Source organism: Micromys minutus (genome assembly GCF_963924665.1).
Source record: "Micromys minutus genome assembly, chromosome: 22".
In the NCBI taxonomy this organism is placed as follows: Eukaryota; Metazoa; Chordata; class Mammalia; order Rodentia; family Muridae; genus Micromys; species Micromys minutus.
The window spans coordinates 1,616,236-1,642,212 of record NC_137957.1 but is presented as its reverse complement, the minus strand read 5'-3'; the positions used below and the strand labels follow the sequence as shown (position 1 = coordinate 1,642,212).

Here is a 25,977-nt window from a genome sequence, read left to right as displayed (position 1 = left end):
AGCTACAGGGTAACATATTCAGAGAGCCTTGCTTCCTTGTGGTAGAGCTTTAATCTCAGGAGGCAGAGGTAGGCAGACCTCCGTGAGTTCAAGATCAGCCTGGTCTTTATAGTAAGTCCAGGACAGCCAGGACTACACAGTGAGACCCTGTCTCAAAAGGGCAGTGGGTGGTGGTGGTAGTGGTAAGCTAGCTTTCTGTTCGTGGCACTTGGTAGATCCTCTTGCCACGGGTGCTGGGCCCGGAGCAGTCTTTCTTCGTGGTTCTTTTTCCTCCAGGAAAGGTAGTGTCTCACCCTGGGTTCAGGTTCATTCTACCCTCAAGGATACCACAAACTCGACATCTTGTTTAACTTTTATTTGCCAACTATGAGGTTAGACATGGGGCTATAGATGGTTTGGAGACAGGAAAGGGGCAGATGGTTGGTGGCTTTGGTCTGACCTCTTGCCCACTGTACCTGCTCCAAAAATGTAAGGAAGCATCTTTTCCACAGGGAGCAGCTAAGGCCAAGCTGTGGGCTGTCATGTAACCCCTGCAGATGCTCTGCAGCCTTCTGGGGCAGGCTCCTTTTCCAGCCTGGGAGGGGAGCAGGGCCTTGGGGCACCAGCTTTCTGTCTCAAGAGTCAGGCACCTCTGGCTCTCCAGCCTTCAGGGTGCTGTGCGTGCATGGTTTTGGACATTGGGGTATCTAAGCTGGGGTAAGTGGACCTTCCTCAAGACGAGGGACCTCCCAAAGGTCCTGGCCAGCAGGGCCAGCACCATGGCCTGAGACTGGTAGCCGGGGTGGCTGCCAGAGGTGGCAAACCTTGGAGGGGCTCCGGAGCTCTTCCAGCATGAGAGACAGGGAACAGGCGGTATAAGTTGCTGGTCAAGCTGCCGCAGCAGGTGATAGAAGGGTGACAGCCGCCTGTCCCTCGGTCACTGGCTGTTCTGTGTGGCTGTAGAGCCACCACTGCTGCTGGCTGGAGACGGGGTAGAGTCCTGCCAGGACGGCGAGGGGACCATGACTTTCTGCATAGGGACAAAATGGAAACAGAGAGTGAGGCTGTAGCTGGTGGGTGCCAGTGCCTGCCCGCTCATCCCTGACCACTGCGCCTCCTCCCCACAAGTGACCATGCGCTGCGGCCACTCACCCTGGCTCAGCCCCTCTGTGTCCCTCTGCACATACACGCGCGCGCGCGGCTGGTCACCTGGGGGGCCTGGGGCCGCGCTGTCATGTCCTCTGTAGTCCCATACAGCAGCAGTGTGTAGTAGTACAGAGTCCCTGGGCAGGGGTCACGGTGGGCACCAAGGGAGACAGGCTGCGGTGGCTTGCCAGCCTCAGTGCTTTGGGCCCCATATCAACCAAGCCTGGCTGCGACACACCTACTTGTGCAGTGGTTGGAGGCCCCCACTTCCTCAGGGCAACTGCACCTACTGTGTGCTAGTGGCCACATCCTCTCACACCTCCCAGGTAGGTGATACCTTATTGTTTGCCACTGGTCAGACCACCCCCATGGTTGCTGCACATCTACTATGTGCCAGTGGCCAGACCCCCTCCCCACTTCTCTTAGGTGACTGCACCTACTGTGTGCCACTGTGCTCAGAGTGCCCTCCTCCTTTAGGTAACCTTATACCTGATTTGCACCACTGGCCAGATCCTCGCTTTCCCATGAGTCAGATTCTCCTTCCTCTCTCCCACTCCCTCCATAGCTGTACACCTACTAGTCACCGATGGCTGAGCCTTGCCCATCTACTGTGTGCTAGAAAGGCATGGTCTTTCCAAGAAAACCCTTAGGACCCTCTGTGGCTGAGGGTCAACCAAGGCAGGGTCACAGCCAATTCTCACCGGTGTTAAAATAGTAGCCCTTGTTCTCCAGGCCCAGGGTCCACAGGCCCTGTGGGTCCTCGTCCCAGTAGTGAGTGGACATGAAGATCCAGTTGTTGTAGCCTTGGCCGCTGATATCCAAGGGTCTGTGGCCAGTGAGTGGCACAGGAGAGACAGGGCTCCTGGCATCTAACAGGAGTCTTCTGAGTCCCACCCAGGTAGGGTCCCACCTGCAGGAGGCTAGGGAGGGGACCGCTGGCTCCCAGGGCCCTTGGGAATTTCCCACACCTGATGGCCACAAGCGTGGAGCGCGTGCCCATGGGGCTGATGAGAAATATCTCCAGGTCCCCGCGGCGACTGTAGGAGAGCGACAACTGGACCTGCACGTGCTCGAGTGAACGGATGAGGCGGCGACGCGAGCCATCAGAGCACACGGTCACATTCTTCGGCACCAGCATCCGAGGCAGGATGGGGCTGGTAGGGTGAGGATGGTCCCGTGGGTCGGAGGGTGCTCTTTCCTCAGATGGTAAACTGAGGTTTCAGGGCATCCTCCCTGCCTTGGACTAGGGTGAGGAGGTAGTAAAGAAGCGGGGGGGGGGGGGCTACAACAAAGTGCAGGGTGGACACCTGGGCAGAACCGCCGGCGTGGGCGTGGAATCTGGACCTCGGGACCTCCCTCCAGTGAGTGGGCGGGGCCTCCCTCCAGTGGGGCGGGGCCTCTCTCACGTGGCGTTGTGCACCACCCGAATGGCACATTTCTGCTGAGGCTTAGTGGGCAGCCACACGCGAGCCAGGTCCACCAACAGCCCCGCGTCAAGCAGCCCGTAGCCATAGTGGTGGCTCACTGCGCGGGAGGGGTAGCGGTCACTGGTCCTGCGTGCACCGCACCCCCTTCCCCTGCCTGGCCCCGCCGCACCTTGGCGCCCCACGCCGTTGATCCTCCAGTCCTCCGCCTGCAACTGCGCCGGCCTGGACGCGCGGACCACCAGGTGCTGTAGGTCCCTCCAGGTCAGAAGCGGGCTGGGGGGGCGAGGGCGGGTGAGCCGGGAGTCACCCGTGGGGGCGGGGCGGTGGGCGGAGCCCCACGATCACCTACTTGGCCTCCAGCGCCAGGGCAATTATGCCGGCAGCCAGCGGGGCGGAAGCCGAGGTGCCCGTGTGCTTGTTGGTGCATTGGTGGTGCAGATCTGTGGTGACCTGGAGACAGAAGGACCTTGAGCTCCGAGAACAGCCCAGTTGGAACACTGTGTGGAAGGGACTAGGGACTAAGTTTACAAAATGCTGATGAGGCTAAATAAGACTAAGCTGGAGAAACACATGTAGGACTAAGTCCAAAAGGTACTGAGAGGGCAGGCATTTAATTCCAGCACTCACTGGGGCAGAGGAAAGAGAAGCTGTAACTTCCAGCCTCGACTGGTCTACACCGTAAGTAAAGAATACTAAGGACCAAGTTTAGCTCCTACTGAGGACTGTTCTTCAGTCACTCAGGGTCTGCTGAGAACTAAGTTCCGAAACCATTAAGCACTGAGTTGAAAATGATTCGTGGCCCTACATCTAAAAAGTGCCAAGACTCAAGACTCAAAGGTCGGTGAAGTGGCGGCGGGGGAAGAGAGGCCACTCAGGCAATGGCCCTCTGGTGGGGAACCTCGGAGCGAGCCGGTGCCTTAAAGTCTTCAGGAAGCCTCCAGGTAGCAGGGGCACAAATAGCCCAACCATTGGCACAAATTTTGCCCAAGAAGGGGGACAGGAGGGGCAAGGCCTTTGTGGCCAGGTCTTGTGAGGTGGGATTTGCTTGGGGACCGGTATCTGGATGGATGGGGCCCGCTGCTAGGTTGATGCCTGGGGGTAGAGCCTGAGGAGGCGGGGTCTAGGGGAAGACCCTCCTGCAGGCGGGGCCTGTGGTGCGGACTTGGCTGGATGCTCACGATCTGTGGGTCGGTTACCACACCGCTGCTGAAGGTGGTGGTGAACGTGGAGGCGCAGGCCTCGCTGTACCAGGGCACTTGGCCCTGCCGCGTGGTGCTGCCCACTGACATCGTGTGGATGCTGTTGGTGTAGCCGTCACAATTGCAGTTGTCGTAATGGAGGCCACCATTTCCCGAGGCCCAGATGAACAGTGTGCCCAGCCCTTGGCGGCCCTAGGTGTGGAGTGACCCGCGAGAACAGAGTCAGCCCTCCAATCCCCGGGGAACCTGCCCCCTCTGCCCAGGGTATGGTTCCTGTGCACCTTGGTTACACCACGCCTGAAGGCCTCCTGCGTGAGGAAGCCGGGTCCGTCCACCGTGCGGCCATCATCCTCCGGGCCCCAGCTGGCGCTATAGATGTGTATGTGTTGCGGCTGCAGGCTGAGGGACTGAGCCTCCACGATGTCAGTGATGGCTCCATCCAACATACGCACGCCTGCGCGGGTGGGCGTGGGCCTTGCGCCAGCACCGACTCTGGTTACCCTACCAGACCACCTCCCCACTACCCTCAGCCTAGGGCCTGGCACTGCTCAGCAACCAGTGATGGGAACAGGGTCAAGCTTCACCTGACACCACACCCCCAGCCTTCACCCCTGGTACCTCCAATTCTGGCATTGAAGGCCACACCAGCACCACAGAACCCGTTGTTAGCTGTGGCAGACACCTCCCCAGCGCAGCGGGTTCCATGCCTGATTCCAGAGCAAGGAGGAAAACAGACATTTGTCCCTTCCCACTTTGGCATCTCTGCAGACCCCAGGAACGCCTGGGACACAGCATCTAGCTCACCGATTTTCATCGTTAGGTGTGTAGCGAGGCTGGGGATCTGGGTCATAGTCATTGAAGTCATAGCTGGCCAGAGGGTCCTGGAGGGCAGGCAGGGGACGTAAGATAATAATGAAGTGAGGCCAGCTGTGTCGGGGGGTGGCTTCTGTTCTGATCCCTGGACAACTCACATAATTAGCCCAGAGGTCTGGGTGGTCCTTCTCAATGCCATCGTCCAAGATGGAGACCACCACGCCCCGGCCGGTCAGTCCTTGGTTCCAAACCTTTAAGATGTTGAGATCTTGTTGTAGCTCCTTGTTCTATGAGGGACAAGGAGGACCTGGGGTCAGAGGGGCTCAGGATGGTCCCCCTTGTCCACTCCACCCAATCCAAGTGCTCACCATGTACCACTGCTTGGAAAACCAGGGGTCTGTGGGAACCACTAGGGAGCGCTTCACCCGCCGCCTCAAAGTCTGCTGCTCAAACCACCGCACCTGCAGGGGGCGCGGGGGCTGAACCAGTTACCGCCTCCAGGGGTGTGGGACCGCGGGCAGAAGGGCTGTAGAGCTCCAAGGAGGTCCTTGTTAATCGACAGGCATGTTAGCGGGGGCTGCTCTTTGGGTCCCCCATGATCCTCAAAGCTGCGTTCTCAGACACCGCGGCCTGATGAATTGACAAGTAAAGCCGCTGGGGGCAAGTGTGGCTCTCCTGCCTTACTCCCTTCTCCTTTTTTTCTAGGGTCTCACCAGGTCTTATTGGCTTTCTCCAGCAGCGTGATTTTATTTTTTTCTTGAGACAAGGTCTCACTGTGCAGCTCTCGCTGGCCTGGGGCTCACTATGGAGATGAAGCTGGCCTTGAACTCAGAGATTCACTTGCCTCTGCCTCTGGAGTGCTGGGGTCAAAAGTGGTGGGGAACTCCAAAAAAACCCACCACCCGTGAAACTCTTCCTGGGTCACAACACTCTTGGCCCATGTCACACAACCTCCAAGACCTCCTAGTATCTACCCTTGCTCCTGTTTTCCATTTGTATTCTCAGCCCTTTCTCCCTCCCTCTCCCTCCCTCTCCTTTTCTCACTCTCCCTCCCTCCTTTTTCCTTCCCTCCCCCTCCCTCTCTCTCCCTCCCTTTCCCTCTCCCTCATATCTCTCTGTGTACCCCCCTCACATGTGTGCACCATAGCATATGTGCAGAGGTCAAAGGACGATTTGTGGGTCTAGAGAGATGTCTCAGTGCCTAAGAGCACTGGCTGCTCTTGCAGAGGACACAGGTTCAATTCCCTGGAACAAGTTCCTACTAGATCCCATGCCCTCTTCTGAGCATCTTTGGGCACCTACATGCATATGGTACAGTCAGGCAAAGCACTAATCCATGTTAGTAAGAAAAAATACAAAGCAGAAAATTCTAAATCTTTTTAAAAAAGTAACGGTGGGGCTGGGAGGCGGTGGTGCTGGGAGGTGGTGCTGGGAGGCGGTGGGGCTGGGAGGCGGTGGGGCTGGGAGGTGGTGGCACACATCTTTAATCCCAACACTCAGGAGGCAGAGGCAGGCTGCTCTGAGTTCTTGGGACAGCCAGGGCTACACAGAAAAACCCTGTCTTGAAAAATAAAAAACTAACTGTGGGAGTCAGTTTTCTCCTCCTACTTGGATCTGGGGCTTGAGCTCAGCTAGGCTGAGCACCTCTACTCTCTGAGCCATATCACTGTTTATGTCTTTGTTTTCAGAGATGGGGTCTGATGTAGCCCAGGTTAGCCTCAAATTCTATGTAACTGAGGATAACTTTGAATTCCTGATCCTCCTGCCTCCACTTCTCCAGTAGATGACTAGAGTGTGCTACCATGCTTGGGTGGCACTGGGAGGAAATGCAGGACTTCTGTCTTAATGTGCACCCTACCCATTGAGCCTTAGCCCCTATCTCCTCCACTTTCATCCAGCATGCCTACTGCCTGGCTGGTCTACAGAGATGAGACAAAGACAGAGGAGCAATCAGCCTGCTCCTCTCAGAGCTACAGCTATTGGCCTGGAAAAAGTCCTGTCTTCTACCCCAGGGCCTTTGCATGTGCTGTTGACCAGCTCAAACCATCTGTCCTCCTTACACCCCATCTGAGTCTCTTTCAGGAGCCATGTTCTCCTGGATTACCTGGCTTGATCTCTGTCCACCCACCATACCTCTCCTCTCCTCTTGTCCCCTCCCCCTTTCCTCCACTCCCCCTTGCCCCTCCTCCTATTTGTTAGCATTCTCTTCAGAGGCTTTGGTCTCTAAAGATACTGAGTCCCTGTGGTGGATTGAATGAGAATGCCCCCATGGGCCTTTACATTTGCTTGGTTCCTAGTAGGTGGACCTGTTTAAGAAGGATTAGGAGGTGTGGCCTTGTTGGAGGTGGTCTATTGCTATCACTGGTAGGTGGGTGATGGGCTTGGAGGTTTCAGAAGCCCATACCATTTCCAGTTAGCTCTCCCTGCCCGCTTGTGAGCTATCAGTGCCACCTGCTGCTGTGCTCCCTGATCATGGTGACCACGGACTCACCCTCTGAAGCAGTAAGCTCCAATAAAGTCTTGCTTCTGTAAGTCACTTCAGTCATGGTGTTCTGTCATAGCAATAACTAAGACAGGTCCTGGTGCAGGCGAGCCCCTCTCCAGCATATCCTGTAACCCTCTACCACACCTTCATGCCTGTGTTTTAACTGCCATCTAAGGGCTGTTCCCAACGGCAGACTGGCCTAACGTTGACCGGACACCTACAGAAGCACCAAAAATTCAGGCTCTGCCCCTGGGTCAGCTGCACACTCACTGACTTCAGCTTGCCTGTGTGTTGAAATGGACCAGTTACCTTCCCTACTTCTTGTGGCTTGCAGTGGGGGAAGAAACAGTGCATGAGACCTTCCATCCATGACAAGCAGGGCAAGGGGTTCTCAGAGTCTCCCAGATGCTCACACATGGCTTCCCCAACTAGGCCCTACTTCACAACTGTATAGCAGGCCATTGGTTAGGACACAGCAGACATGAGCTCACTCTCACCTTGGGCTCTCTCTTCAGGCGCAGACGGTGGCCCCAGTGTGGAGTCAGGGACTGTTGGGCCACACCCCGGTGCCGCAGATGGAAATACTGGTCATCAGGAAAGATCTGGCAATGCGATGGACAGGGGCATTGCTGGGATCCTGCTCCTTTGATAGGGTCTCCACGACTTTATACACGTCAACCAGGGGTCCAGATGAGAGCCATATTGAACGTGGAGGGGCACACAGACACATATGTGGGGAGGTCTTGGGGACACCCTTCCATTTGTCCAGGTCTGAGGGTTGTTCAGGCCCACATCCCATGTCCCACCCACCTGTCCCAGGTTGACGAAGCCAAATTTACGTGCCAGGCGTTCAGCCTCCTGGTAACCTTTGGTCACCTGCACTGCCCAGCTGCTGACATAGATGGGGGGTCGGGCTGAGACCCACCCCACAGCCAGGAGGGCCAAAGCCAAAGCCAGACCCAGCCGCAGCACTGTCTGGGAGGGCCGCATAGCGGGGGGCGGGGCGGGGGCGGGGCTTCAGGAAGTCACCCCAGCCTGAACACCATGGCAACCCTAAGCTTTCAACTCCCAAGGGGCCTTGCGCTTCCTTCCTCCCCACCCCCTCCCCACCCGTGAGGGGTGGAGATATCCCACACGGAGAGACATATCCATAGGACTAAAGCCTTCGGGAACCTCACTTTCTCCACTTACACAAGGACAACCCCTCCAACTGTCCCTTAGGAGTAGGTTCCAGGTAACAGGTGCCTTCAACTTTTTTGGCCCCGCCTACTTTTCTCCACGCCCCTCCTTCAAAATCAGCTTCGTTTTTTCCAGTGTAGTCCCGCCTCCTTTGTGATCAACCCTGTCTTTTCTGGTCTGTCCAATCAGCGCTGAGCTTAATCAGGCCCCTCCCACCTGTTTCTCAACTAGCTCCACCTACCTCAATTGCTCTCCGTCAATAATCTTGTCCAATCAGTATTGTGCCACACCCTCTTGACCAATCAACACGCCAGCAGCCTGGTGCCCCGCCCCCTCCGGACTCCTCGCTGCCGCCCCGGCCTCCACCCTGGCCAGAGGGCCATGCGGTCGAGGAGACGGGGCAGGCCCCACCTCCTTTGTCCGCCCTGCCCTCCCATTGGCCAGAGGCAGGGGGCGGGGGCGGAGCCAGGGTCTGGGGCCGAAAGCAGCGGGCCGGGGGCGGGGCAGGGCGGTGCGCGGGTGGCGAAAGTGGTGCGTTCTCGGCGGGACCGGTGCGCGAGGCTGCGGGCGTGCTTGAGCGGCCTGCCCCCCGCCCGCCACAGCCATGGACGGTTTACGCCAGCGCTTCGAACGTTTTCTGGAACAGGAGAACGTGGCCACCGAAGCGCTCGGGGCGCTCGAAGCCAGGACCGGTGTAGAGAAGCGGTATCTCGCCGCGGGTGAGCCTGGAGAGGGGTGCATGTCGCATGGTCCCCAATGGGCACCATGAAGTCCTGAGTCCCGTCACTGTAAAGGGAGCTTGTCATGGGTCCTAGACGAGTTCCAGGAGGCCCCGGGAACCCATCCCGGGCTCCTGGGTCCCATCCTTGGATAAATTGCACGACCCAAGTACTAATTGGGCACCTTGAGGTTTGGGTGCCCTCACCCTGGAAGGGGTTTACATCTTAGGTTTCCCACGGGTTATGGGGAGGCCCTGAGAGCTCAGACCTAGCCGCTGCATCCCATCTCTAAAATGGACTCTCATCCCAGGCCCCTGCTTAGGCACCGTGGGGTTTTGTGGACTCTGACTTGGAAGGTTTGTGCTTCTTAGGTCCCTGAGGGCCTCTACAAGACTCAGACCTAGAAGGAGTGCATACCTCAGGTCCCTGGTGGACCTGGCAAAAGGCCTCATGAGGTACTAGGCACCTGGACTGGACTTAAGGTCCTGCCTGGGAAGGCGGGCACAGCTGGGTCCTCAACAGACAATCAAGATGTCCTGAGTCCTTATCCATGGAAGGGGAAAACATTCTGGTTCCCCTGTGGACCCTGATATTATCTGGGAACTCTGACCTACCTGTGGGGTCTCATCCTGGAATCCTGTGAAGGGGGATTTTTATTTGCCTGCCTCTCCTCCAAGGTCTTTGGAAAAAGGCACCTTAGGGTCCTGCAGCACTCTGCATGTGACCTGAGCCTCCTCCTTGCAAGTCTGGTTTTTCCAGTGGCCCAACTGACCCCTATGTGGGTGAGAAAACAAGGGACAACACCCCCACCTCTATCAATCCATGTTCTCATGGAGAGATGTCCCATGTATCTCTGGGCCATCTGAGGTCCAGGCTGGCAGGGGACTGACCCAAGCACCTGGGCACTCTGCTTCTCTTCCTCTGTGCCCCGGCGCAATAGCTTTGAGTCAATATTTGTTGAGCTGAGGTGGTGGCTGGAATCTGGGGAGTAGGGAAGCCTGTAGGGAGGGACCATCCCTCTAAGCACCCCAACTGTATTTAGGTCTATTCTTGTTCCAGACCCTTTCTGCAGTGTGGTCTAAGTGCATCATCTTTCTGAAATGATTATAGTGTGCTTCTTTTGGGGTCTTCAGAAGTCCACAGCCTTGTTCTGAAGTCCCTCTCCCTTCCTGAATCACCAGGCCATGGTAACTGTGTGAAAGACACGAAGCCCTTTGCTACAGATCCCCAAGATTCCATGTACTGTCACTTCCTCACCAGCTGGAGGGCGGGCTCTCATACCCTGTGCTTGTGGGGGTTCTGATATCTGTGTCCAGACTCTACCTGTGACTCAGCACCGCAAGTTAGCCCATTGTCCCGTGTGTGACCCAGGTACAGACTTCAACCTCTGTCCTGGCTTTCCACATCACTAGGCAAATTGCATCATAGTACCCTGAGAGGGGGCAGCCAGGAGAACTGAGGCCCAGGAGGCAGGTCTGTGTTGGGAAACCCCTCACCTGTCCTGGCCATCTGTCTCTGTGCCTCTCTCTGCTCCCTGCCCTAAGTCCTTTATCCAAGGTTATCTTCCTCCTGCTGAGGCTGCAGTTAAAGAGATTGAGGGGCCAGGACACTGGGAGAGCCCTTTCCACCCCCATAATTGCCAGAGACAGGGTGGCATCCCTCACTTGCTTCAGGACCCTTACCTCAGCTGCCCCAATTGGCTACTCTGTGCCCTCAGACACTAAATGAGGCTGGCGATTAGACTTGGGGCAGTGGTACAAAGGTCACTGGGTCCAGCTGCAGCCCCTCCTTCATCCTCAGGTCTTAGGTGATAAGACCCAGAGCAGATGGGGGGAGGGGCAGGGACTCTGACCTTAGACTCAGAAGCCCTTGTCCCTGTGATAACAGTCTCTGGGGGAGGAAGGAGGAGGAGATGTCCTGGTCCCAGCTGCCCCTAGGGCAAAGGTCCGCTCGTGTGGATAAGCCTTCCCACCTCCTGCCTTTGCCCAGCCTCTGACCTTCACCGGAGCACAAAGCCCTAGATCCTCCAAATACTTTCCCATAAGCTCCTGGCTCTCCCTTGGCGCCTTCTAGAGACAAGTTCGAAATGGTGGCTCCCAGCTTTTCATTGCCAAGAATGTCAAAAGGCTGCTATACAGAGTGTAGTGAGGCAGTTACCTAACCACAGCCAACCACAGCCCCAGACACACCTGCACATAGACAGCAGCTGAAACCGGAGAACAAGAAACAGCTCACCTTGTTTGGGAGGTGGGGAGTTCTAGCTCACTCTGGAGAAAGACAGGGCCAGACACAGAAACAGGAAGTGAGAGATCTTCCACCACATGGCTCCGGCAATCAGATTACATGGCCCACTTGTTTGGCAAGTGCCTCTACCTGCTGAGCCATCTGGCTGGCCTCTCTCCACTTGCTCTGTGAATCTGTAGACTGACGGTTCAGCAAGGTCCAAGGATCTGTCTCTGTCACCCTCTCCCAAGTGCTGGGGTTTCAGACACTGCAAACAAGCCTGTTCCTTTTTTTTTTTCTTCTTTTTTAATTTATTTATTATAAGTACACTGTAGCTGCCATCAGACACACCAGAAGAGGGCATCAGATCTCATTACAGATGGTTGTGAGCCACCATGTGGTTGCTGGGATTCGAACTCAGGACCTCTGGAAGAGCAGTCAGTGTTCTTAACTGCTGAGCCATCTCTCCAGCCCAGCAAGCCTGTTCTTGTTGGTTCTGTTTTGTTGGTATGTGCTGAGTTTCAGACTCTCATCATTGGTCCTTCATAGGAAGCATTTCGCCAACGGAGTCGTCTCTCCCCTTTTTGGTGGTAGGTTTGAACATGGAACCCCGGGCTGCACTGAATTCACTATGTGGTCTGTGTGCTCTGTCATGCAGTGCTCCAGATGCTGACCTGGGAGGGGCCAGAGTTCAAGGCCAGCTTGGGCTACACAGTAAGACAGTCTCAAAAACCCCAGAACAAAAGAATACCCAAGAGGGTCAATGTGGCAGAGCAGCCTCTCACCTCAGCGCTCAGATGGCACAAGAGGCGGATCTCCACGACTTTGAAACCAGCCAGCACTGCACTGTGAAACCCTGTCTCGGAAAGGAGGGGGAGGAGGAGGAAAAAGGCTGAATTCTTAACCTAAAATTGAGCCATGGGCCACAATAGGGATTCGCTGCCCAGGGCATCACGAGGAAGGAGGTGCAGGAGCTGTCAGACAGGCGCAGTGCCTCAGGCATTGCCTGATGTTCTTGCCTTTGCAGGAGCCCTCGCTCTTCTAGGCCTGTATCTTCTGTTCGGCTACGGGGCCTCTCTACTGTGCAATGTCATCGGATTTGTATACCCCGCATATGCTTCGTGAGTACAGCAGGCAGTCCACAGGGGTGGGAGGCTGCTGGTGCTCCTAGAGGGCACCTAGAGGGCAGACATGTGCATTCCCATCTGGACAGAGTCAAAGCTATCGAGAGCCCAAGCAAGGAAGACGACACTGTGTGGCTAACCTACTGGGTGGTGTACGCCCTGTTCGGTCTGGTCGAATTCTTCAGCGATCTACTCCTGTTCTGGTTCCCTTTCTACTACGCGGGCAAGGTGGGCAGGCTGGTTAGCCCTGGGAGCAGGTGGGGAGGCATAGGGGTGGGCAGCCTGTGAGTGACAGCTCAATGTCCCCAATGTCCCTGTGCAGTGCGCCTTCCTGTTATTTTGCATGACCCCCGGACCCTGGAACGGGGCGTTACTACTGTATCATCGCATCATAAGACCCCTGTTCCTAAAACACCACGTGGCTCTAGACAGCGCCGCGAGCCAGCTAAGCGGAAGAGCTTTGGACCTAGCAGCTGGGATAACCCGGGACGGTGCGTACTTGGGGCAGATGTCCATGGGGCTTGATTTGGATACTGCATTTGTTTTGTTTTCCCCACACACACTTTTTTTTTTTTTTTTTTTGAGACAAGCTGGCTAGGAACTCACTTTGTAGATCGGGGTGGCCTTAAGCTCATACAGATCCACCTGTCTGAGCCTCTCTCCCTAGAGCTAGGATTAAAGGTTCATGCCACCACATGAGGCTAATTAGGTTATTTTGAGACAGAAAGGATTTCATGCAGCCAGGCTACCCTCCTGGGTATTTAGCTGAGGTCATCTTTTGTTCCTGATCTTCCTGCCTCTACCTCCTGGGTGCTGGGGTGACAGGCATGACAGAATCACCCCGCCCTAGCTTGCTCCTGGGTCTTGATTGACCCTCTTGTCTGTGTCTGTCCCCGTGACTGGATTTGCCTGTCTGTTCGCCTGTCCTGAGCCTCCTGACTCTGGCTACACTCCTTGTCTTGCGTCTCGACCACCCCCTGCGTGGCTCCACTATTCTCTTACTGTCCGCCTCTCTCTCCTTGGCTGTCGGGAACCAGTACTGCAGGCCTTGGCCCGGGGCCGGGCTCTCGTCTCCCCAACATCAACATCGGAGTCCCCAGCCGCCCTGGAACCGGACCGTATGTAATTCTCTCGGAGGGATTGTGTAGGGCATAGTCATTCAGTGTGTGGTGTGAGTGTCTGCATGTGTGTGTCTGGGGCATGCTGCTCTGGGTATGCATATGTGCATGTGCAGGTGTCCGTGAACAAGCATGTCCCACGAGGAGCAGAGTGTGCCGGTCTATGTTCAGATGTCTGCAGAGGATGGCAAGCTTGCCTGAGGAGCAGAGCTGATAATACATTCTTCCATCAGGGCCGTGCTGGCGGGAGGTCACACACCATCTTTTCTCTCCACAGCCAAGTCAAGTCAGACCCCACTCCTGAAGCACCAGTGAGGTCTGCTGGCAGTCTGTGTGCAGAGCCCCCAGCCAATAACAAGGCACACACAGCCAATGATGTCCAGGCCTCTGATAATTCCTCAGACTCTCAGACAGAGGAGACGCAACCACAACCACAACACAGACCCTCAAGCCCAAGTAAGCCAGTAGGAAGCCCCTCACGGGCCACGCATGGGCAGTCCCCATCACCGGTCAGCCCAGGCTCCGCATCTGCATCCCGGGGTCAGCTGGCCACTGGCTCTACCAGCCAGATTCCCAGCAAGACCCGGCCCCATCGAAGCCGGGGCAGTTTGACTCCCAAGGCCACTCAGCGTGCTCGGCTGCCCAGTGCAACACTGGGGCCCGCTCAACTGCCCATGCGCTCTGGAGGTGCCTCACAGCCAGCAGGCCGGTCCTTGGGACCTAATCGGACAACTGGCCGCCGCCACTCAGGAACAAACCAGCAGACCCCCCAGGTCTCGGCAGCAGGCCAGTCAGCAGGCCGGGCGGCGGCAGCTGCTACAGCAGCACCAGCAGCGCCAGCACCAGCGGCTACATCTGCACCCACTTCCACACAGCGTGGCAGTGTCTCTGCCCAGGACTCACCTAGGGCCCAGTCTCCTAGTACACCACCTGACCCTAACCAGGCTGGCAACAGGGGTACCGCTGAGCCAGGGGATGCTGGTTCCAAGAACAAGCAGGGCTCGGTGGCTGAGGTCCTGGTTCCCTGTCACTCTGACTCCTCTCTGGAGTATTTGTCTGAGTCCACCACAGAGATCACTTGTAAATGGCCAGAATATACTCACCAGCTGTGCTGCCCGAGACACTGCTGGCTTTTGCCACACCTGGCATACTAGTGCCATGCCGGGACACCTGTGGGCCATGAGATCGCAAGAGACACCTGCCCAAGGGAGCCACACAAAACACTAGACCACTGGAGCACCATACGAGAGCCACATTGAATAACTGCCCGCCATCGAAACAAATCAAACATCTACCACAACGCCACGTGAAACATCCACCAGCTAGGCCATCACACGTCAAACCTGCCTGTGGACTCCCGGGTGAGACACCAACCACGCAGCCCCACGTGAAACATCCTCACAGCAGTACAAAACATCTATCAAGGTGCACGTGAAATACCATCAAGGGGTCCCCCGTGTAACATCCTCCAAGGCACGCAATAAAATCACCGCTCAGGCTCCTCCAATGTGTCCTCTGAGCTGCAGTCTGTGGGAACATAACCTTGGGTCAGGCCCCAAGGAAACTGAGGCAGTAGAAGGCAAAGTCATCTTCCCTGGGACCTGCCAAAGGGGCTGAGACACAAGCATGGCCAGGCAGGAAACCTATGTCCTCTTCCTGAGACAGAATTTTCATATATAGCCCAGGCTGGCCCAGAACATAAATGCTGTCCTGTCTCAGCTGCCCAAGTTCTGACATTACAGCTAGGAGCCATGATGCATGGGGTCCCTCTGCCTGGGATAAAAAGATAGTGTTTACTCCAAATAGAGAGGGCAGCTCCAGGCCAAAGACAAGCAGTGAGACAGGTCCACCTGTGACATAGAGCTTATTGGAGCTTCCCACAGGAGCAGGTCTGACTCAGGCAGTACAGGCTCTGTGAGAAAGGCCACCCCAGCATGGGTGAGCAGCCCTTTTCCTGTTACTGTTCAAAGACTGGAAAGGTTTCTTGGGATTTTCTAAATTAAAAAAAAAATAATAATGTCTGTGCTGGCCTGTGCAGTGGGCGCCCAGAAAAGGCAGAAGGGCCAGTCCTCTGGATGTGGAGTTGTAGGTATGAGCCAACAGCGTGCATACTAAGAGCATCTCTCAGTACCCTGTCAGTTCTCCTGAGCCTCCTCCTCTCTATTCTATCTTGCTTCAGGGAGAAGTGTCCATTAGGAGAACACAGCCACTTGCAGACCCATCACCCCTGTGGTGGATTCGTGGCCAAGTTCATTTCCTCCTCTCTCTCCCCAGAAGCAGAGGCGGAAAGAGTGCTGGGGTTAGCCTGGAGAAGGAGTGAGGACCAGCTCTTGACACACACCTGACACTTCTGCCTGGGCAGGTGGAGTGCTGGGCTGTGCACATGGGGTCAGTGTGAGACAGAGGCAGAGGCTGGGTGAGTGCCCATGTAGACAGCCGGGGTCACAGACTACATTGGTGTTTAGATTTTTTGTAGATCTGCAATGAAATCCAGCAATTTCTGAATACTGGGCCAGGGCCCCACCCCTGGCCACGCCCTCAGCCCCTCACTTTCACTGGGCTTTACACCCCTGGCCCTTAGATTGTCTGGTAGAAATGTAGCAATGAGGTCAGTCCTTAGCCCCAGTATATTTGCTGACAGGACTGTAACAGTGATAGGAGTAACTTTGTCCTGTACAGGCTAGGGTAATGCAGTCTCCCTTCCAAGGATCTGCAGGGGGTGTAGTTTTATGCGTCCAACACAGTTTCCAGAAAACAGTATCTTAGAGGCCAACAGTCCAATCATACCTCACCCTGAAGTGGAAACTAAGTTGGATCTTGGGGTATTGGGCTCAAAGCATTCATGAGTTCAAGGGAATTTGAGGCTAGCCTAGGCTACAGGAGATGTTCAGTAGCATTTGGGCTGTGTGTGGTCTAACAGGTCTTTAATCACAGCACAGACCAGAGGATGCCTGGGAATCTGAGCCAGCCTGATTTACACAGCAAATTGTAGCCCAGCAGTTCCAGAGCAGCCTGGTCTGTACGGTGGGGCAGAGGACTCAGCCTGAGTTAAGCTCTGGGGCAGGATGGGGCCCAGCAAGTTGGAGGGGCCCAGGCAGCTGGACCTGGAGCAGAGGCTTGGCGAGCGGAGAATCCTGGGAGCATGCGGCCCACACAGCTTTGGTCTTGGCTTTAGAAGGACACGGGTAATCATGTATGACCACCACGTCCAGGTGATGGTCCCCTTGGGCACTAGATATGGGAATTGTAACCACTGCTTTGAAAATGTGGTCTGACAAGTATGGCCAGGGCCATGGTGTATAGGCGTGCTCTGAGTCGAGGTGGAAGGAAGTCCTGGGTGGGGGCTCTCCAAAAGGGACCGACAGTAGCTCCTTCCTCAGGTCAGCGGCTGAGGAGGCAGTGGAATTCCCGGGAGCCCTCCTGTCAGGACCAAACCGAATGTTCAGCTTCTCACACTGGCCTGGATCCTAAACCACAGACGAGCCTGCTGTGGGTTAGGATGGGCTCCAAGGTCATTGTCAACTACATACTGAGTTAGGGTTCAGCCTGGGCTATGTGAGGTCTTAATGGCTCTCCATCTTAATTTTTATTTTGTGTGTTTTTTTAAAGACAGTTTATGTTTGGCTCTGGCTGTCCTGTAACTCACGCTGTAGACAAGGCTGGCTTCGAACTCACAGAGATCTGCCTCTGCCTCCCTCATGGTGGGATTAAAGTTCTGTGCCACCACTGCCTGGCTTCCATCTTGCGTTTTCCTTCTGCCATGTTCATCAGCCCAGCACAGAGATTCTGTCAGGGATGACCCTGTCCTGGTCTCTATTGGCACATTGGCCAGCCATTGTAAGTGGGTGAGGTTCCTAAAACCTGCTGCAGCTGGCCCCTTGCAGACCATCGCCCAACCTGGGAATCCATAGCCAGCCACCAGGGGGCGCGAGGACTCCACGGATCCCTGAAGAACGGAGCTGCGCTGTGTGAGGTTTGGTGGGGGAGATTCTTGGTGCTCTCCACACCCCAGTGCCATAAAACACCACCATAGAAAGCCCTGCTAGACCAAATGAGCCCTGCGTATTCTGGTACGGTTGTACCTGCCCAGGACCCGCTGCTGGTGCTCAGTAGATGCTCATTGGAGGGCTGAGTGCAGAGCTAGCAGATGTGAGAACTGAGGCAGAGGATGAAGGCAACTGGTAAGACCACGTGACATTCAGGACTCGGAAGGATAGCCTTAGGGGATGGTTTGCTGAGTGACACCCATGATACAGAACTGAGGACAGGAGGTGCCCCAGCTTCTCATACTCCCTGTGCTGGTCTCACAACCCAACGCGCTGGGTGTTGGGGCAGATCAGGAAAAGATGGGGGTGGGTCTGTGCACAGTGCGTGCCACTCCGAGGGTGGCCTGGAGTCCCTATAGCTCAACAGCCCAGGAGGAAGGGTTTCATTCTTTTTCCACGTTCTTGTACAGATTAAACAGTAAACGAACAGAAGTTGTTTAGAGGAAATGTAGCTCAGGATCTTGAAGCTCCTTAAAGTTCTCAGATATGGAGTACACATTTAATCCCAGCATTCACTAGAGAGACAAAGGCAGGCGGATCTCCGTAACTTAAAGGCCAGCCTGGTCTACACAGAGAGTTCCAGGCCAGCCAGGGCTGATGCACAGGGAGACCCTGGTTAAATATATATGAGCTTCCAGGTGGGAGATTTTCCCGAGTCATGCGACACCAGGACAGGAACTCGGTGAGGCTCCAACCACGGGGGTTTAGACTGGACAGCGACGGGCTGCCAGTCGAACCCGGCTGTCCTCAGCAGGACTCCAGAGCCGAGCATAGCCAGCGTAAGGCAGCAGCAGCCGGTCCTGGGTGCCATCAGGGCTAACGAGTCGCCTGGCAGCCAACAGATATTCTCGGTGTGGGGCCATTGGTGGGCATGGGCAGTGGCCTGGTGCCCACACATACTCTCGAGATCGCAGAGGGGTACGGCTTTTGTAGATGAGCAGGACCCGCACCTCGTAGCGGGTCTCCTGGGCCTGGCGGTGACGGCCCAGCACACGGGCCTGGAACACTGTAAGAGGAGACACAGAGGGTCATATGAGCCCTCAGGACGTTTGGGTCAGCTGAGATCGAGGGTGAGGGTCAAAGCAAGTATCTAGGAGGAGTTAAGGATCACCGGGGTCAGAGAAAGGGATCAAAGGTCTCACCAAAGTCACTGCCACAGTAGTGAAGAAGCCGGTGTGCGCGACCGCGGCTGTCAGGGCATGGCCCACAGGGGCCTGGAGGGGGGGCTGTGAGTGAGACGGGCCTTGCTCCCTGCCTGGTACTCCCCCCACCCCGGCACCGCGGTCCCTGCTTCACCTGGTGCCAGGGATGCAACCGGGGCAGGAATGGCCTCGGGGACCACAGGCGGCTCTGCAGGCTGTACCTCCACCTCCCGAGGCTGAGGCTGTCGCATGGGCCAGCCCAGGGCCTGCACCTGAGCCTGGAAGGGGCCATAGCGCTCCCGGGGCAGCCAGAACTCAAAGTGCACGCCTGGGTTGGGCTCCCGCAGCAGCACCTGAGCGGGAGAGCACACCGGAGCAGGTGGCCCAACCTCCCTCAACACCATGCCTCCCCAGCTAACTGACCTCAGTGTCCCGCCTGTGTCCTGCCCCAAACCGTCCACACCGGCTCACCTGCAACAACAGCTCCTGGGATGTGGGCCCGGTCGCCTGCAGAGTCTCCTCCTGGCCCTCACTTCGGGTATAAACCAAGCGGGTGCCCACAGCCTCATAGGTGCCAGGCAGGCTGAGCACCCCGTCACCGTTGAGCAGGTAGTGCCCGTCGCGGGTCACCAGCGCTGCAAAGAATCAGTCAGCCTGTGCTCTCGTGGGAACTGCCTGCCCCCAAGCCCAAGCCTCAGTCTCCCCAGAGGCCCCGAGGTACCCAGGTAGTTGTGGCTGCGCTGTGTTACGAGGATGTGCCTGGCGCCCTCCGGGATCAATGTCACGTTCCAGTAGCCGGCGAAGGCACCTGAGGCAGGCGGGAGGTTGGGGTGTAGCGCGACAGGATTTTCTGGGATGCCGTGGTGTGTACGGGGGCGCGCTGTGGTGGGATGCACTGGGACGCACTGGGGTACACAGGGCAGGGATAGTCTGGGGTACACAGGGCAGGGACGTTCTGGGGTACACAGAGCAGGGATGCTCTGGGGTGCGCAGCGGCGAGGTACACTTTGGGTACAATAGTGTGCTCAGGGACCGATAGCTGCAGATAAATGAAATGATACTGAGGGGAGGCAGGCAAGGAGTTAAAAGCTCAACTATTCGAGGGAGGGTGGGACGCCCTGTCAGAGGCCAATCAGGGGAAGGGCTCGAGGAGCCGGGCCTTCGTCTGCCCAGTCATCAAAAGTCTTGACTCCCTGGCGCCAAACTTGTTAAAGGGAACCCCCCACCATGTTTCTCAAGCTCAGGCGGTGAGGCGGGATCGGGTAGTCACCGGCGTCGCGGAACACGCGCTGAACGAACAGGCAAGAGTCATTAGCGCCACCACAGAGGCCGCAGCGGTCCTCGAGGGTGCCGGAGCCCAGTAGCCCGTCGCAGCCCGCGCTCTGCGGGGAACACCGGGTCAGGACGGGCGGGGCATGAGAGGGCGGGGCCGTGTGGAGGGCGGGGCTAAAACAGGGTTGGTAGGTGGGCGGGGCTGGTGGATTACGTGGGAGGGACTTAGTGAGAACAAGGCACTTGAGCAGTTTAGTGACAAGGCTTTATGGTGGGGCGTGACCTGGTGGTAGGCAGGGCCTAAAGATTAAGGCGGGATTTGAAAGGAGGAAGGGTCTAGAGGATGTACAAAGACTGGAAAAATTGGTGTGCTGGGCCTGGAGAAAAGACTGAGAGAAGCCACGCATAGCGTGTAACTGGAAGGGTGGGTGGAGCCTGGAGCCATTTGGGCGGGGCCCTGAGGGAGCCAGAGAGAAACCCCAGTGAGGTTTGGGGTCTGAACCTGACTGGTGGGTGCGTGAGTGGAGTGTAGGTTTGAGGGACGAAGGGGTTGGGTGGGAAAACTGATGTAATTGTCCTGAGACAGTTTGGAGTGGGGCCTACGTCTGCAGGGAAATGAGCGTAGAAGGGCAGGGTCAATGGGTCCTCACCAGACAGCGGCCTGCCACGCAGAGACCCTGGGCCCCCGGGGTGCAGGGGGTGCCATCCAGAACACGGCCAAAGCTGTGGTAGAAGGCGTGGCCTTCGGCCAGGCAGTTGAGGTCACACAGATTGGGCGCTGAGGGCGAGAGGGGTGGTGAGTCTCCGGCTTCCATCCCATTGCCCCAGCTCATTGTAGGTACCACTCTAAACCCCTACAGGCGCCAACGCTTACCAGGCGCCTCATGGCCCACCTCCACACTCCTCTGGCTTGCTTTTTGAGACAGGGTCTCTCTACATTTCCCTGGCTATCCGAGAACTATGTAGGCCAGGCTGGTCACCTGCCTCTGCCTCTCTGGTGCTGGTATTAAAGGTGCAAGCTACCACACCAGCCCATACATTTTCCTACACTCCCAGTCTTCTCCTTTCCTCCTCGCTCCATTTCTCCACCTTCTCTCTAGGCCTTCCCCTCTCAGGCCACACCCCTATTCTCTTCCATCCAGACCCCTCCCCTCCCGGACCCCACCCTTCTCCTTCCAAGCTCCGCCCTCCCAATCAGGCCCAAATAAACTTTTCTTTCTGTATAGGTTCAGTCAGTAGCCCCGGAACCTGACTGTACCACTAGCCTGCAGTGTACCTCAGTTTCCCCCTGCCTGTCAGATGAGACCCGCAGGCACACAGCCTTTATCTCAACCACTTGGAAGCAGGCTGGCTGGCAGACCCTGCTGGGGACAAGGCCAATTTAGTGGGAGGCTGTGGAGGTGGGCTGGGGCAAAAGCAAGGAGGCCCAGAGCTGGTGGACTGTTCTGCGTTCTAGGCTGGTCTTATCTGTCTTCACCACGCTAGCGGCTGAAGCTGCCTGTCTCCCTTCAATCTGGAGGCGTGATGCCCCGGGCACCCAGTTATATAAGCTGCTATTTTCAGCTCTGTGCGACAACATTTCCTGTTAGTGGGATCCGTTTGAAAACTGTTGGCCTCTGGATAAAACTCTATGTCAATTCTCAGCCTGGAGTTTGACCCTGTGCAAAAAGGACTGTATCCTTCCTTCACCAACTCCTACATATGCTTTAAAACCCCATTCCAATGCTCGCCTCTCAGAGTATTTCTTAACTCCTGTCAAGATTCTCTTTTTCCTTTGAACCCCAGGAGATCAGCCTACTCACCCCCGTGGAAGGGCACCCACTGGTAGGTTTTCTGGGTGCCCAGGACGGGGTGGCCATTGTAGAGAGAACACTGCAGGTCTCGGAATGGTATGGCCCCCAGAGGGCAGTCCTGGATGAGGATAAAGGTGGATGGGTAAAACAGGGTAAACCAACAAGGGGTATTTGGGGTGAGCAAAACCGAGCAAGAGGGATTTGGGGCAGGTTCGAGGGCCCTACCGGCAGCTGGCACACCCGGTATTCATGGCTGTCCCCCCAGCAAGGTTCCTCCTCAGGAAGTCTGCAAAAACCAGGGTGGTCTGAGTGTAGCAGGAACCCCACCCCCGCACCCTTTTGGGGACCCCTTTCCATCACCGCCAGGCCACCCTCCGCCCCCACCAGCTCCACCCGCATTCCAGTTGACTCTGTAAGATTAAAGGGCACACTGCGTGTGTGGGCAGGCAGAGGGCGCGGTCAGGCGTGCGGCGGAGAGGAGGGGCTCCCGGTTTACCGGACGCAGTGGCGTCTGCGCACTGAGACACCCCGACCACACGAGCTGGAACACCTGCTCCAAGACCCCCAGGGCGTCCATTCTCCCGGACCCTACTTGATGTCAGAGAGGAGGGTCAGCCAGAAGGAGAGTTGGGGTCCCCCACCTCATCCACCTTCCCATGTGCTTCCGGGACTCCTTCACTCCCTTACCTGAGCAAAACCCCTTAAATCACAGCTCAGGAGAGTCCACAGCAAGAACAGAAGAGGCGGGAAGAGGCGGGGTCTGAGGAAGCACAGGGTTCCCAAGAGCCAGCGATCAACAGGATCAGGGTGAACAGCCATCTCAGCCCTGGCTGCCTGCGTGGTGTCCGATGGTAGCCAAACCTCTCTGGGACCTCTTGTCTCTAAAAAGAAATGAGGTGACAGCAGCCTCGCCCCATCTCCGGAAAGCCTTGAGAGGGTTATAAGCTCAGGTCGGGCACATGGTGTGGACTAGGAACGTCATGTGTTGTCGTTTGTTTAAAACAAACAGTGGAGAGAGTCAGATGCAGATGTTCGCACCAACCAAAGGACAGGAGCTGCTGACCTTGTGGTTGAATTAGGGAGAAGCTGGAGGAAGCTGAGGAGGAGGGCGACCCTGTAGGAGGACCAGCAGTCTCAACTAACCTGGGCCCCTGAGATCTCAGACACTGAATCACCAACCAGGCAGCATAAAACAGCTGATATGAGGCCCCCAACACATACAGCAGAGGATTCTCGGGTCTGGGTTCAGTCAGAGAAGATGCTCCTAACCCTCAAAAGACTGGAGGTGGGGCTGGTGAGATGGCTCAGTGGTTAGAGCACTAACCGATCTTCCACAGATCCTGAGTTCAAATCCCAGCAACCACATGGTGCCTCACAACCATCTGTATTGAGATCTGATGCCCTCTTCTGGTGTGTCTGAAGACAGCAATAGTGTACTCATATATAATAAATAAATAGAGACTGGAGGCCCCAGGGAGCCCAGAGACATCCTCATGGAGACAGTGGGCAGGGAAGAGGTATGGGATGTGGAACGGTAGGCGGGTGGACTGAAATCTTGAGTGTAAACATAAAAATTAAGAAGAGAAAAACTTAATGTTATTTGTAGGAGCTCCTTTAATCTAGCACTTGGGAGACAGAAACAGGCAGATCCGAGAGAGGCCAGCTGGGTTCAAGGCCAGCCTGGTCTACAGAGTGAATCCCAGGACAGCCAGGGCTACACGGAGAAACCCTGTCTTGAAAACAGCACACACACCACACACACCACACACACACACACACACACACACACACACACCACCCATTGATGTGCACAAGGTGCTGTGCAGGAAGAGGACAGCATCAAGGACCCCCTTCTGGCCAAGCTGAGTGTACAGTTGCTCACAGCTTGGAACCAATCACGGCTTCTCTCAAAGAGCAGGTCAAGATCTTGAACCCAGCGTCTCTCTGGAGCTCCTCCTGTGTTCGTTTGATCTCAGGACCTTCCTGCCTCCCCTACTTGTGCTGGGACAGTAAGCGTTGGGCAGTTGCTCCAGGACCTGAAATAAGGGTCTTGATCTGTAGCTCAGGCTAGGCTCAAACTCTGAAAAATCCTCCTGCCTCAGTTTCCTGGGACAAGACTGCCATTATTGTAGATGGCGTGTTCTTTTACAGTGCACACAGTGGGTGCTAATGCTAATGACTGAAGGAACCCTTTAAGGACAGTGTTTCGTTGGCTGCAAGTTTTAACCCCTTTCATTTACCTTTCCGGGTGGCCAGGAACCAACCATTCCGTTTTTCCAGGCCTCAGTTTCCTTAACTGTGCAGTGAAAACTCGCGGGACCCGGTCCGTGAGTCTCTGAGACCCTGTAAAGGGGCAACCAGTGGGGGCTCATCCAGAAACTCGGGGTAGAATGAGTGTCCCCCGCAGCTGCACCCCAGCTTCTGGAGACTGCTGTACTACCAGACACCCCATAACCTCAAGGAATCCCCCCATCCCGTGGCAGGCGCGGGGGAAGGCTCACCTGGCCTTCTGCCAACATGTACGTCATAGTCTCTCTCATCTGCCAGGGGTGCGGGCTGCGGTGCCCAGAGGGTCTGCAGAGAAGAGGGGCAGGGTGGGGCTGAGTGGAGGCCTCAGTTTCCCCCAACTGCAGAGACAGGATGAAGTCATTCTCGGCCCACGCCCTCCTCGTGATCCCAGCCTGGCAAGACCGGCCAGGAGGGAAGGGAAACAAGATGAAGTGAGTCCCTTCTGGGCTCGGGCCAGGTTCTCTGAAGGGCACACAGGCTCTCAAAGTTCTGCGGCCCCCAGGGTCTAGGTACCTGAAGAACGGGTAAGGAAGGACAAGGTCCCCTAGCTCGGCAGGAACCAGGGTCTCTTCGGTTGTCAGTCAGTCTGATACCCTTTAGGGCACCTGGGACCCAGGTGGCTGTACAAGTTGAAACCCACGGGAGCTGCTTCAAGACACCCGTCGAACCCCTCCCTCTGCGGACTGGGCTGTCCCAGGAAGGAAGGAGGCTAGGGAAGGGCCATTCCAGTCTCCTACCCCTGTCTGTCAATGCCCTCTCCCGAGCACCGCATCCAGTCATGGGGTGCCAGTTTCCTGAGTGTCAGTTCCATCCCGGAGGAAGTGCGACCCCCCGAAACTCACCACCATCCTAGGGAATCACTGCTTTCGCTCCAAGGAGTGAAAGAAACCAATCTCATAGTGGCAGGATGCGAAGAGGGACTTACCAGCTGCTCAGAGCCCAAGGCAATGTGTCCAAGCTTCCCTGAGACGCCCCAGGGACTGGCGGAAGCGGCGGGGCCCCAAAGTGCGGGACTGCGAACTCGGTCGATCCCTCCCACTCGGGCCTCCCAGGCGCGCCCAGGCCAGGGTCACCAAGGGCGTAGGCCAGGGGCGCCCTCGTGCGGCGGGAGAGGGTGCACGCGTTGGGCCAGGAGCTGCGGCAGGGGGCTGACCTGCTGAGCCTCACAGCGCAGCGGCCCAGCGTTGGTCCTGGTATCCTGGGTGCCAGTGACCTTGGGAAGTCCAGCTGCAGGGCGGTGCGCGGGGGTGACTGCACTGCTATTCCGGGCGCCGCGCTCAGGGCCAGGGAATGTGCCTAGCGCTGGGACTTGGGGTGGGATAGTACATACCAGGGCGCCCTCCCACCCTCAGTACCCCGTCCTGCTCCGCATCACCCCGCAACCAGATTTCCTATTCTCATCCTCATCACCCGCTCAGGCCAGGCTCCTCGCTCTGACCCAACAACCCCATGGACCCCAACCCAGGTCTCCATCATCCCTGCAACCGGGACTCCCCAACCTATCCCCGTTACCTCCAATTAGACTTCTCCACTCTGGTGCACATCATTCCCCATTAGACCTCCCTGCCTTGGTTCGCATCTCCCCTCCACAACCGGCCTCCTCACCCAAATCCTCGGCATCCCCTCATGAGGCCCCGCGCGCCCGCTGGGAGCGGAGGGACCCTCCCTGCCGCACATTCCCAGGCGCTGCCGTCACCAATGCTCCACCCGGCCCCGCCCTCTAGTCCTGGGCGCCAGTGCAGCTTCCCTTGCCTGCCTTCGGCCTCAAGCCCTCTCTGCCTCAGTTTCCCCATTCTTGGTACCCTGCCAGCTTCTTGTGGAAACCCCGACCCCATCGCCTTCGTGGCGCCCCCTGGCAACCAGGCAGAAGGCCACAGCACTGTGATGATCAATGCTGTGTGGACCATGCTATTCCTGGGCACTAAACTCACCTCCTCTAGGAAGTCCACCTGGCTGACCCCTGGTCCAGAATACTTTCCTCACAGGGTACAATGCCTGCTGTATGTACTCCCTGAGAAGCAGA

The 25,977-nt window shown here is 56.7% G+C and overlaps 3 protein-coding genes across 5 annotated transcripts; 1 reads left to right on the top strand and 2 right to left on the bottom strand.

Moving 5' to 3' along the window:
* Positions 1-429: 429 nt before the first annotated feature.
* On the bottom strand, positions 430-8,039 carry PCSK4 (proprotein convertase subtilisin/kexin type 4; the record flags this gene model as incomplete). The annotated part of the gene is given in 16 exon segments (XM_080935931.1): positions 430-1,009; positions 1,132-1,162; positions 1,165-1,262; positions 1,827-1,951; positions 2,094-2,279; positions 2,532-2,649; positions 2,722-2,825; positions 2,902-3,002; positions 3,731-3,943; positions 4,033-4,205; positions 4,370-4,458; positions 4,556-4,632; positions 4,723-4,851; positions 4,933-5,025; positions 7,547-7,651; positions 7,860-8,039. Coding segments are annotated over 16 exon segments (1,965 nt in total). The 3' UTR covers positions 430-866.
* A 793-nt stretch (positions 8,040-8,832) lies between these two features.
* Positions 8,833-14,869, top strand: REEP6 (receptor accessory protein 6; the record flags this gene model as incomplete). The annotated part of the gene is made up of 6 exons (XM_080935498.1): positions 8,833-8,947; positions 12,198-12,291; positions 12,384-12,522; positions 12,617-12,785; positions 13,332-13,412; positions 13,690-14,869. 6 exons carry the CDS (start codon positions 8,833-8,835, stop codon positions 13,725-13,727), a joined length of 636 nt encoding a protein of 211 aa, XP_080791624.1. The 3' UTR covers positions 13,728-14,869.
* A 1,958-nt stretch (positions 14,870-16,827) lies between these two features.
* On the bottom strand, positions 16,828-25,176 carry ADAMTSL5 (ADAMTS like 5). 3 transcript variants are annotated; one of them, XM_080935455.1, is made up of 14 exons: positions 24,880-25,176; positions 24,167-24,239; positions 23,906-24,008; positions 22,353-22,546; positions 22,162-22,253; positions 21,891-21,951; positions 21,675-21,783; positions 20,523-20,650; positions 19,871-19,982; positions 19,322-19,408; positions 19,072-19,235; positions 18,755-18,953; positions 18,601-18,672; positions 16,828-18,464 (listed from the first exon to the last, which is right to left on the bottom strand). In XM_080935455.1, the coding sequence occupies exons 4-14, from the start codon at positions 22,482-22,484 to the stop codon at positions 18,163-18,165; spliced, it is 1,458 nt and encodes a 485-aa protein (XP_080791581.1). In that variant the 5' UTR covers positions 22,485-22,546; positions 23,906-24,008; positions 24,167-24,239; positions 24,880-25,176; the 3' UTR covers positions 16,828-18,162. The 3 variants fall into 3 exon arrangements, with proteins under 3 accessions (XP_080791581.1, XP_080791580.1, XP_080791582.1); XM_080935454.1 differs by lacking the exon at positions 18,601-18,672 and having other exon boundaries at positions 22,353-22,544; XM_080935456.1 differs by lacking the exons at positions 18,601-18,672; positions 18,755-18,953 and having other exon boundaries at positions 22,353-22,544.
* Positions 25,177-25,977: the final 801 nt, after the last annotated feature.

Coding starts and splice junctions, on each gene's coding strand:
- ADAMTSL5 (XM_080935454.1), bottom strand. CDS start 23,932: ATGGTTGGTTCCTGGCCACCCGGAAAG. Junction 19,983..20,522: donor GCGTGGCAGGCCGCTGTCTG/GTGAGGACCCAT, acceptor TGTTCCCCGCAG/AGCGCGGGCTGCGACGGGCT. Junction 19,236..19,321: donor GCGCAGCCACAACTACCTGG/GTACCTCGGGGC, acceptor GATTCTTTGCAG/CGCTGGTGACCCGCGACGGG.